This window comes from Pristis pectinata, chromosome 1, assembly GCF_009764475.1.
Source record: "Pristis pectinata isolate sPriPec2 chromosome 1, sPriPec2.1.pri, whole genome shotgun sequence".
Taxonomy (NCBI): Eukaryota; Metazoa; Chordata; class Chondrichthyes; order Rhinopristiformes; family Pristidae; genus Pristis; species Pristis pectinata.
The window spans coordinates 23,496,339-23,509,488 of NC_067405.1; the positions used below are offsets into that span (position 1 = coordinate 23,496,339).

Below are 13,150 nucleotides of genomic sequence, written 5' to 3' on the forward strand. Positions count from 1 at the left end.
TAAGGATGGTATTGGAACTAGAGGGCTTGAGTTATAAGGAGAGACTAGATAGGCTGGGATTTTTTTCCTGGAGCGTAGGAGGGCTGAGAAGTGACCTTGTAGAGGTATATAAAATCATGAGTGACGTAGATCAGTCTTCTTCCCAGGGTATGGGAGTCTAAAGCTAGGGAGTATGGTTTGAGGTGAGAGAGGAGAGATTTAACGAGGACCCGAGAGGCAACTTTTTCCACACACAGGGTGGTGGGTATGTGGAACAAGCTGCCAGAGGGAGTGGTAGAAATGGGTATAATTGCAATATTTAAAAGACATTTGGACAAATACACAGATAGAAAAGGTTTAGAGGGATATGGGCCAAATGCAGGCAAATGGGACCAGCTCAGGTAGGGAACTTGGACAGATTGGACCGAAGGGTCTGCTTCCATGCTGTATGGCTCTCACTCCTTGACATTTGGGATCTGGGCATCACTGATAAGGCCAGCATTGATTACCTATTTATTGACCTAACTGCCCTTTATAATTATTCAGCCCCCTCTTGAATGCTAAATTTGACTCTGCTTCCTGTGTATTCCTAACTCCAGTCACACACAGTGTAAAAAGAAGTGTTTTTTCATGTTACTTTTTTTTTGCCAATAACTTTCATACAATGTTCTTGACCACTCCACCAATAGGAACAGTTTCCCTCCATATATTCTGTCCACATCCTTCATGTTTCTAAATACCCTTATCAAATATCCTTGCAACCATATCTATTAATCTCAACTTCTTCAGTCTAGCTGCATAGTTAAAGTTCCTCATCAATGGATTATCTCTCAGAACCCTCCTGAAAGCCTTTCCCAAAATGTGGCGCACAGAACTGGATTGAATACTCCATTTATGGTCAAACTAGTGTTTTATAAATGCCATGATTTCCTAACTCATGTTCTCTGTGCTTCTAGTTATAAATCCCAGAATCCCTTGAGTGTTTTAACTATCTTCTTAACCTAACCTGTTACCTTCAGTCACCTCTTTTGTTTCCCTTTTAGAATTTTGCCCTCAGTTGTATTCTTGCTACCAGAATGTAACACTTCATAGTTCTCACCATTAAATTTTACTGTCACTGACCTATTCATTCCAACAGCCTTTCTATATCTCCTTGAAGTCTGTTGCTATTCTTCTCATAGTTCACTACTACTTCAAGTTTTGTGTCAATTGGAAATGGTGCCCTGTACATCGAAGCAAAAGTCATTAGTATGTGCTTTTAGTTGTCCTCGCTCTGGGGCCTGGGGAACACCATTGTACACTTCTCTCCAAAACAAACCTTTTGCTACAACTCACTGTATCCTGTCATTTAGCTAATTTTCCATTTGCTTTTATCAAGGTTGATGGAATAAGCCTATATGTGACTCCTCAAAAATTGTTTTATGGAAGTCTATACATATCACTTTAACAACATTTCCCTCATCCGTTGTTTTAAATAAAAACCTCTATCAAGTTAGTTAGGCATGGCTTGCCTTAATAAATCCAGACTCCACCAGATTGCTCCAGAGTCCAGCATCTGCAGGATGTCTTGTCTCTCTTTAATAAACCCTTTCTTTAATCAATACACTCTTATCCAATTGACTGCTAGTTCTGTTCATGATTTTTTTTTCTCTAACTTTCTTCACCCTGTTAAGCTGACTGCTTTGTAGTTACTGAGTTTATCATTATACCATTTTTTTAAACAATGGTGCAACATTTACATTTTTCCAGAGCTTGGGCACTATGAATCTTTTGATGTTTGGAAGATTATGGCCGGGGCACCCATAATTTCCTCCTTTACTTCCTTTTGCAATCCAGGATGCATCCCTTCTGGACTAGGTGATTTATGCACTTTAAGTACAGGTAGCTTTTCTAATTCCCCCTCCTTATCAATTTTTAATCATATCCAGAATCTCAACAGCTTTTCTTTTGGTGAGATTTCAGCAGCCTCCTCTTCCTTAGTAAAGACTACATGTTAATTACTCATTTAGGACCTCGGCTATGTCTCTTATCTCCATGAATAGATTTATTTTTTGGTATCTGATCAGCCCCATCCTCTTCTTGCTGTCCTGGCTCATGTGCCTATCGATTTTATTTTTGTACTCCCTTTTATACTGGTGTTTTCTCATACCCTTTGACTCTCATTTATTTTTTAACATCCTTTCTGATTTCAGTAGTCATCTTGATTTTTATGTCATATGTTGTCTTTTTTACTCTGTTTTATCCTCTTTCTTATTGGTCATGCATGGAGCTTTAAGTTCCCTCCCCTTCACCTTCATGGGAATGCACCTAGGCTATAGCAGAAACATTTCTACCTTAAAGGCCTCAATTATTCACTTACTGTTTAGCCTGCCAATTTTTGATTCCAATTTACCTGCACCAGATCTGTTCTCATCCCACTGAAAATGGCCTTTCTCCAATAACAGTAGAAGCCTGAGAGAGTGGTAGAAGCAGAGTCACTGACAGCATTTAAGAAGTGTCCAGACGAGTATCTGCATTGCCTAGGTACTCTGGCCAAGTGCTGGAAGATGGGATTAACACAGATGGGTACCAAGTGGACTCTCAGTGTCCCATTATTAGTACTCTAGGTCTTCAGCATATCTTTATAATTTTCCTATAATAGCTCCTCGCGGTTGTTTCCTATTGTTGACAACCTCTCCCATAGTCCCTATGGTATAATCATACTCTTATTATTTCTTAACTCTCAGTGGATAGATTCTGTTCTTAATCATTTGTGAACATCCGCCATCTCCAGCTGAATACTTTGAATCCAGGAATAATCAGAACACAATCCTGTTTTTTTTTATTTCTAGGTAGGTTTCTGTATTGCCATGTCATTGCAATCACACATGGTTAATTGTGTTTGTAGCTCACCAATCTTTTTAATATGCTTCTTGTATTTACATACTGTAAACCTGTCTTGGACCTTCTTGTACTCTCTCTTAGTCTGACCTTATTTCAAATCTTTTTACTTGTTTTGATGCTGTTTATCTCCCCCAATCCTCTTTGCACTTTATTTTTCTCCTTTTCAATGTGACCTTGACTGAATTTTCTGACTGAATTTGTTTTCAACATCCCCTGACTAAATTCATTTTAAATTTTTGTTATTTCAAGCTGTTCTGCTATGCTGAAAATATAATTTCAAAATATTTGGTCCTAAACCATTTTTCCATTGAATTGCATTTTCAATATTTGTATTTTGTGTTTAGACTTATCCCTTAGTAAGTTGCATGTAATACTGTCTTCTTCATAAGAACTCCTGTGTAATCCCTCTAGACTAAATGCACAAAAATGCCATAGCAGTGATACCAGCAGACAAATGATTAACTCATTGAAATAATATTCCTTTAATAGCTACTTTTCCGTAGATTTGAGAAATTTTATTTAATTTGAGTCTCTTAAAATGCTGGGCAGCAAAATAGAATGCATGCATTAGTAGGTTGCCTGCTGATTATGTGCATCTTTATCAACAGATTCTAGGTCTCAGATGTTAGATTAGAACACTTCAGAAAAAAAACCTAAGTATTTCTTTTACAACATTTCCTTGCATCAGCAAATTTTTACCTTGTGTTCTTTCTGCAAATTGACGCTGGAAAAAATTACAAATGGAAAAAGTTACAAATACATTTCAAACATGCTGATATTAAATTAGTAATATTGAGAAACATTTCAATTTGATCATTGATGGTCTTCTATATTACCTGAAATGAATTATTGTGATAATTTTAAATCTTCCCTTTTAGAAGATCAAACTCCAGAATATTATTACCTCTGCTGCTATAGGTGTCCATTTTGTCTGGTACATCATTGTGCAGATCAATACTGCTTTAATGCTTTGACATTTTTATTAGCAACTTTTGTTATATGTCAAGTACTCAAATCTTTTGTAGGCCAGCTCTTCATAAGGTAATACTTGTCTAATTTAGTATCTTATTTGCATAGAATTCCTCTGAATGTTGCTCTGTTCAGGCCCTTTTTCCACTGTTGGAATTCTCAACTCCTGTATTGGCAAGTATAATTTGTTGTGTTAACACAAATGGGGATTGATCAAATGGAAATGTTTCCCTTTGAATTTTCTGGATGATAAATTAACACTTCTGTTGATTAAGGCGTTCCGAAACAAACAGCATACTTAAAGTCAGAGGAAGACCTTTCATTTTGAACATAATTTACCTTTCAGTGGACTTTGTGTTAATTTCAGATTGGTTTCAAAAATTCACAATCAACCGAGCAGCACTCTTTGACTGATTCAGAGACAAGATCATTAATTAGGTGGAATAGAATGGAAATAAATGTTGAAACAAAATGATTTGAAAGTTATAATGAATAAAAAATTGCAGTACTTTGATGGTTGTCTTTGCCAGAGACCTTTCAAACTTTCTGTAGAATGAACAAATTATACTGGAGGTTTCAATGCAGCGTATTCCCCCTGCTTAGCAAAATCTCAAAGTCAGGACTTCTCAGTGTTAATTAGTACAGTAAATGCTAAAATTTCATTACAACTTATACTGGTGATACTAAGGTTTGACACAAGGGCCATAAAGGATCAGGAGTAGGCCATTCAGCACACCCGCCTGTCTCAGCATTCAATAAGATCCTGGTTGATCTGCTGCTAGTCTCATCTCCTTTGCTTCACCAGTTCCTCAGACTTCTATTCCCTGGTCTTTCAAAATATATCTACCTCCTCTTTAAATACCCTGATGATCTAGCCTCCACACTACACCCTGGTAGAGAATTCCAGAGATTCACCACCATATTAAAACAATATAATGGTCTACACAGACACAAGAGAATGCAAATACTGGAATCTGGATCAACAAACAATCTGCTGGAGGAACTGATGCAGGGTTTTGACCTGAAATGTCGAAAATTCCTCTCTCACCCCATGAGTTCCTCCAGCAGATTGTTTGCTCCAATTTAGATATATAATGGTTAATTTGACAACATGTCTCCTAGAAACCACTCCATGATCTCTTAACTGTTGGAATAAAATGTGCATAAGATCACTGCAATGAATGTTTGTGAAATTCCTTTACGGAATGATAGCTGGGTGGTGCTGTTACTGTGAGTTATAATCACACCACTAACTGTTCATTTCATATCATATTGTGTTCTCACTTTGCTGATAAAATCAGAAGTTACTTTGAACCAATGCACTGCATAATAAGCAGAGTAGAGTGGCTTTCCTCTACAGTGTAAAAAGGAAATTGCTGTGCACCTGTGACTTTCTTCATTTCAAAAGAACTATTTTATGTAATGGAACGTGCAGCAGGGGGTGGCAATGGTGATGAGTAACTAAGGTTTTTCTGGCGTATCTTCCAGTAACTACTAATGTCATGACATTACTGCCTTAAAAATTCTGGATAATACTTTTTTTCAGCACCATTCAACTGAAAATTATTACTTTTCAGAGCAATATTGATAATAACTATTTCTGGGTTGTTTCATATCACTCCAGAAATTTAAAGTTTTCAAAACTTTTCAGCAAATGCACTAGTGCTGTAAAGTGGGCTGAGAGCACATTAACAATCTACACTAACTTATGGGCTTCAAAATATGGCTGGGAGAAACTTACTGAGAAGATGAAATGAGATGAAAGAGCAAAACAGCATGCTGTATTTATCCCCGAACACAGGAATTCTTGGATTTTATTGGCAGTTTCATACTCCAAGGTGCCAAGTTCTGTTTCGTTAATCATTAAATTTAGGATTCATTGTTCAGGGACCTTAATGTGCAAAATTGTGATTGGGGTGCAATAATTTTTTTGTTTGATTTGTCAAATATACAATTCAGAAAAGAGGTCTGATTCATGACTTTTTAACCAATGACAGAAGTGGAGAAATGTTTGGAGTAGTATCTTTCAAGTTTTTGCACCACTGAAGTTGTTGCTGTTGACTTTGCCATCAAGTAGAAGAATGAAACATATCTCTGAATGCTACAGCACAATGCTTCAGTTGCCTCCCTGTGTTGTAAATTGAGCTTTGCTTGTTTTATGGAGTTAGCTGTTACAGAGCAATGCAAAAAGAATAAAGTAGTCACAGAGTTCCCATTGATGTGATGTCTTCACATTGTGTGATGTTGTGTTCAATAAAAAAAACAAATGCATTTCCATATTTATTACCTCCTAGTGCAGTTAGCAGTCCAAAAGCCATAGAGGAAATGGAACTGTTAGTTTGTGACCATGGCAGAGCTGCGTCATATCGTTTGTTGAAACTAATCACACAGCCTTGGAATAATGTCCCTTTAAGAATTAACTTTGTGTTTGTGAAGAAGACAAGAAAAAGAGAACATCCTTTTTTTCTGTTTGGCAGTCTTGGATGTAACTGCATATGCAAACCCAGCAGCAATTTGCAAAATGTTCTCTATCCTCACATCTGATTTTTACTGCAGTTCATTTTGTTTTGGTCAGCTAAATCTATCAAGGAAATGTCTTTAAGCATGATTTTAAATTGCCTGGGCTAATGAGGGTTAAATTCAGATTCAAACCATATAAAAAATTTTCTGTACCTTTTACACGGTAGACTGGTTAAAAGGATCAAATCAAACTAAAGAGTGTCATGTTAATAAGGTTTATCATATCACTATGAATCTTAAATCATGTTCAGCAATGCCTGTTTTAATTGCATTAAACTAACAATATGTTCTTTCCACTAATTAGGCCCTTTAGGAATGTCTACATTAAAGTATCTTTAATTTTCCTATGTACTGCTCATAAAACAAATCACAGATTCTGCCTATATGCTCACATGATTTCAACCAAAGGCTTTTGAAAATATGCAAAATTGAAAAGACCTCTGTTTAGGAGTTATTAATTTATGAGGTTTCAGTTCATATGAAGAAAGAGAAGATTAGTTTGTACCTAGTGAGATTGCAAAGCTCTAAAGTGTCAGAATTGATGTGCCTTCTTGTCATAGTCAGGTGCTGTAGCTTAGCTTCTGAGTGAGAGATCTTCAGAACCCAAGCTGAAATAGATATCTGAGCAAAGTAAATATAGAGCAACAGATTGGGGAGGGGATTACCAGACCAGCAAGGCAATATTGTGTACTGCAAAAATAAGCTCAAGTTGTTTATCATGCAATCTGAACCTTGAGCTTGTGTTACTGCCTTTACCTTCTTATCCAGCTTTGCTCTATTTAATGGATATTGCTCTGATTTATATTTCATAGATGCTGCAAACCCTCAAAGATTTCCAGTCTTCAGACTGAATTGAGATCCCGGAATGATGTCACTGAGTGTTTGTTACAATTTCAGACATGAAAAGGTATAAGAAATTAAACACATAACTAGTAAAAGTACAGCACCAGAAAATATATTCACAGCCAGAAATATCAGTGGAAAGAGCTTCTTGTTATAGCTCTTTTCACTGATATTTCTGGCATTTTTTTAAATATATATAGTGTTCAGGCCTGAAAATCCATTGTCTTTTTGGCTCTCTCCTGTCATTTTGGTATCCATCCACTGGATTAGGTTATTTTCCAAATGAGTCCCAGCTGAACTTTGTAGAAAAGGTGGAAGAGCCACAAATAAACAGAAACCTGCCTATTAGCTATTGGGTGGACATAGGATTGAGACAGGATCTACCCTTTTTAATGAACTAAGATACCCCATGCCTTGATGCAGACCTGAAGTATGGTTTGTGGATTGGCATATGCATTAAGCAGCTATGACTGCTCCAACAAGTGGTGGTTGTTGTGCCCAGCTGAAGCTCTAAGGCAGGATTGAGACCCAGGCCTCTGAAAAGGATTGCATTGATGATAAATGATCCAGATGAAGTTCAGCGTAATGGTTCCTTGCTTTAAAGTCAGTAGAGAAATATTATGCATGTTACTCTAATATTATAAGCTACATATTCAACTTCAGGCAGTTCCATTTCAAATATTTTTTATAAACCACACCTATACTTGTTAAGGAAATCAACACCACAGCATGATGTAAGCATGTTCCTTTTTATAGTACAAAGACATATAGTAGTGCAAGTGATTTATTTCTTTTTTTTCGACACTTTTTGAACGATTTAAATAGATGATTGTGCAATACAAGGAAGCGTTGTGTACTAAAGATGCCATAATGAACAACAAATATACAAATACATTTGATGAAAAATCAGCATATTTTTTCCCCTGTTAGTTTAACCCCATGTTATTATCCTTCATAATCTTTACACTTCAAGCTGAATGTCTCCTACCTGAAATCTATGTCCATCTACTTTTCTCTGCTTCTTATTAGAGATTATCAAAGGTCAACTAAATGTTTCCTGAGAGTTGGGAATGGAAATTTGGTCAGGTGCTCATTTCCTTTATTTTCCAGAGAAGGACATTAAAAGAGAGGTTTAGCAATTTCTGTTTCTAGAACTGTACACCATTGTAAGTTATTTCACCTTGCTTGGAATGGTGGAATTATGGAGTAACTTCAAAACTAATCCGCAGAAATAACACAGCAAATTGTCAAACTCTGGAATAGACTTCTACTAAGACAATGGAAGCACTAATATCATTCAAATACAAATGGGATAGAATTTTTTTTACAGAAATTGACATTTTGGGAACTGAATATGGCCATTTAGCAAAGTCTTGTGGTTAACATAACAAGCTGTGGAAGAAAATGTTAACTTTGGATCTGATTCCCTACAAGGGTTATACCACTGGTCATATTTGTGTCTGTTCTGATTGACATGGATTGGTATTATGATTTAGTCAATAACTTTCTTGGCTGGGTTTAATGTGAAGTCAAGGGATAGTAGAAAGCAAACAAGAAGATTTTTGAACTTTCATTTAGCATTTCATATGTTTGTGTGGTATGTTTGGCAAAAGCTGAGGAATTGAATGCCCATTCATTTATCTAGTCCATAAATATAATGGAAATCCTAAAGCAGAAAGATTTGGAAATAAAATACCCTCCCCTTTCAAGGAAAACGAGAACAAAATAAATCAGATTCATGAACATGTTGTGCAGGTGGCTTAAGCAGTTCTGATTTTATTTTTAATTTCAAAACAGTTAACATGCTGGAAAAAATGGCAAAGCTTTGTCTAGCAAAACCAGTTAGGTTGCTGTACACTTTCGTTTACAATTCAAGAATACAAAATTGTTGTAAGAAAGACAGCAGATTTTGGGAAACCAATTTTATTTAAGATTGTTATAAAAAGTCCAAAATCACCTAAAACTGATAAGGTATATTTTGGTCACTCAAGAACATGTATTTTGTTCCCATTGGTGTTGAAATTCAAATAAGATTGAACTTCAACAGGCACAATCTAGTAATATAAATTAAGTCTAGAATGCAGCATCCTTTCCTCTTACAATAATTTCCCCTTTTGAATTGTACAATAATAATTGATCAGAAAACAAATGTTTTCTCCAGTCAGTTTGCCCACATATTCAATGCTGAAGAATGATTTAGACATAGACCTGGACTCTCATTAAACCTTGTCCTCAAGTGTTCACATCTTAACACAGCAAACAACCAGTTGAAAATGGTTTATCTGTGCATTTTGGTTTGTTAAGAATCAATGTATTACATACTTGGAGGACATTTTTTCTCTTCAATTTCCAACACTGATTTTTTTCCCAAGGTAAAAGCAGTAACTTCACAACACAAATAATGCTGTTTCCCTTCTGTGCCCATGGTGAATATTATCACGTATTGTCAAGTCTATTTGATGATTTTGAGCTCATGCTCCTGGGCCGACCAGGATTCAAAAATAGATCTAATTCAGAAAGATTGAAGTCTGCGATCATTAAACTTGCCCAGTGTTGATATTGCAATAACTTCTTAGATTTTGCTGACGTCAAAGTCGACATACATTTTGAGAGTATTATACAATATCTTTTGTATGTTTAATCTTTATGAATACAAAAATAACATATAAATTGTTATCAGTACTTGCAGAGCTAACCAAGTCTCAATATGCTTTCTTAGTAAGTGAGGGAGCAAGCATTTGGGGATTGTACATTGAGGTTATTTCTCAGCTGCCACTGTGTTGACAGCTTGGAGACTCAAACAGGAGTCAATAGCTAATGTTGGCTTTAATTTTCTGTCTCTTGTAGGAAGGCACCTACCTACATTCATCACCTCTCCGTATCCAAACTTTGGAGATCAAATCTGTTTACTGCTGCTTCAATGAGTTGTATTTCTCTTATAAGCTTATGAGAAATCTGGCCTTGCCAGCTGCAAATTTCTGCCAGCAATGCCCTTTAAATTGTTGTGCAAAGCTCATTGAGCTTTTTGTTAACTCAATCAATAATCAGTTGGAAGTGATTCATGCATGAGAACTGGATGTTAAGACAACGCTTAGTTCACACCCTACTGGAAGTGGTTTTTGATGAGAACATTAGCATAGGCTGTGCTTCAGATCTATCTGGCTCACACCTTTGGGTCCACCAACCATGTGTGATCAGTGTTATCAGTTCAAAGCCAAATTGGTAGGTGGGTAGAAGCTTCTCACCTCAGTGAGGGGAAAAAAAAGCCAGGATTTTGTCTGACATAAAACAAACTGTCTGGCAGGAGGCAAACCTCCTAATAGCTGAATGTGACAGTCAGCGGAAGTGAAAAGGGAACCTGGCAAAGGCGAAAAGCAAAATAGCATGTAGAGAAACCTGATCTTAAAGCTAACGTGTAATAGCTTTTCTGTTTGTCAGGCTAGCTTCATTGCTCAAAGAGTAAAGCTATCTACCAGGTAAGTTATGGAATTAACCAGGAATCAAACTTGAAATTGTATCTTTGAATCTGGGTTTAAAGAAAAAAGGTGATTAATATGTGGGTAAATATAATAGTTTTATTAGAAAGTTATTACAAAATCAACACAAGGCCACTTTGATCATCATTGCCTGCCACCCTCTAATACTTCATTGATAATTCTTCACATTAGGCAGTGAATTTTGATGGCCTATTCAGCCTTGTGGAGTATATTAGTCAAACAAAATCCTGTCATGGCGCAAAGTATATCAGCATACAAGACCAGAAATCGCAGTCTGCACCTTGTCTGCCCAAGGAAGTGACCCAGCAAGCTACACAGTTCAAGGAAAATTATGTTTGCTAGTAAATGCTGATTTGGCCAACAACACCCAAATCCATCAAAAGAGCGTAACAAAAAAACCCTTATTATTGGGTCTTATTTTCATGAAATAGATCACCTGATGAAGCGTGTAGGATGATTTTGGTGTGGTGCTCAGATGGGTAGGGAAGTTGGAGAAACCAGAAGCAAGAAATCGAATCCTATTACCTGGGAAGCAAGGGAGGGGCATTGGATGGAATGAATGCAGAGAAAAATCAAAAGCTGGGACTTGGTAGTCATGGGAGGAGGAGAATACAGGAACAGGAGTGGGTCTTTCAACTTCTTCTGTCTATTCTGCCATTCAATCATAACTGATCCATATCAGAGTCTACCAAGTCCAAATGCTATTATATTCCTCACAAGGTAAAACAAATCAAGCTCAATTAACCGTGTGAACCATCTATGGGATAGTCTTTCGCATCTTGTATAAGAAGAGATGCTCCTTAACTTCTCTTCTGAAATTTTCCTAAGTGATATGAGAGATTCTCCAGACCATTCCTTTAAAAATATAACTTTTAAAAGCATTTCCTTTGATTTACCAGATATCAATAATAAAATTATTTTTTTTTTGTCTTCAATCGTTTGTTCAAATAATTGTGCAGTTCTGAGTTTGACTACAATCAGGTTGATCAATATTGGCAGAATATTTAAGATTTCAGAAAAGTGGTGGCACTTTTGTCCAAATAGATTGCACTTAAAAGTTTAAAATTATACATCTATTAATCAGTGATTTTTTTTTAAAAGGAATAATAATAGCCCAGTCCCAGGCAAACCTTGTCCATATAGATTCTCATAAATGAAACGGTGAGGGAGATAACAAAAAAAATAAGCAAAGAAAATGGTGATGACCTTATGCGAGCAGCAGAACCACAACTTAACTAAATAGTCACAAACATCAGATCTTCTGAAAATAACATTAACCACTGGAGGCAAGGCCTGTTCACATCTCCTAGGGGTTGAAGATTTCAGCATGCTCGGAAAGTATCAGATCAATTATCTGGTTCTGGTACATCATGTTCACTGCCATATTTGAAGTTTCCCTTTCGGGCCACATAAGAGTTGGTCCAAATACGATGCCTAAACTCTGCGATGACATCAAATTCACCAGTGCTTTTGCTATTATCCTGGAATTAGAAAAGAAAGAGAAAAAAACTTGAAATAATTGAATCCATAGTCTGAGTCAGTATTCTGTATTCCTATAATTGGTTGAAGATAGGCTCATAAAGGAGAAATATTACAATTCTGGCGAATAGACCGATTTCAGTCTTTCTGAAGCTGGTATTAGCATTTTGGTCAAGAACAAAATGATTACAACCAGAATAAATCCCTTTGTATTCTTCACTAATCCTTCAATAGGCCATCTCAAAAATATTCTTTAACCTGAGCCAAACACCATCCTTCCTCATATCAGTTTAGTATTTAAGGGGTTGAAATTTGTCCTCTGTTGTGTGCACTAAACCTGCAACATAGCAGTCAAAGAAATCCCATTTCAAAGTGGAGTTCAACTTCATTACACATTTAGTGTATAAAACAGAATATGAATTTCTACTTCCTTTCTTGCTTCGGTGCTTCTACAATGTGAGGACCGATATAACCTATGTCTGAGATAAGTTGATATCCTATTCTAAGTACAAATTATAGGCAGAGAGTATAATTTACTGCACCAATTACAATCTTTAATTTCTTGAGGTAGAATTATTGCCAATCAATGCCAAATTATAAACACTTTTTAGTTGACTTTCAGGAACTCAGTTGAGGCTCTTTAAACTTTCAAGAATCATCTTCACGTGTATTATTACCTCAGAAAGGAGATTTTTTGATGAATGTTTTTCTATTAGTGCAAATCAAATTCTTGTAAAACATGACATTGGCTGTAACATACTTTGCAAAGTCCTGAGGCAATGAAAATCTATAAAATACATTTTTGTAATTTTTTAAGCTTTTTGTCAGAACTTAATCCAAATCCCAGAGTGGGAAGAAAATTAACTGACTTTACCCTAACTTTTTAAAGTTGTTGTGATATTCCCAAGATAAAAGGTTAACTTGCAAATGATTTACAGACGGGAATGCACCTTATATCTTGCTCTACTATAGAATACTAC

At 36.2% G+C, this 13,150-nt stretch overlaps 1 protein-coding gene across 2 annotated transcripts in view; it reads right to left on the reverse strand.

The window, feature by feature from the left end:
* Positions 1–8,957: 8,957 nt before the first annotated feature.
* Positions 8,958–13,150, reverse strand: part of arhgap15 (Rho GTPase activating protein 15) — a 593,944-nt gene continuing 589,751 nt past the window's right edge. For both annotated transcript variants that reach the window (XM_052029237.1, XM_052029228.1), the window contains exon 15: positions 8,958–12,172. In XM_052029237.1, coding sequence (XP_051885197.1) covers positions 11,998–12,172 — 175 coding nt within the window. In that variant the 3' untranslated portion in view covers positions 8,958–11,997. The remainder of the gene's footprint in view (positions 12,173–13,150) is intronic.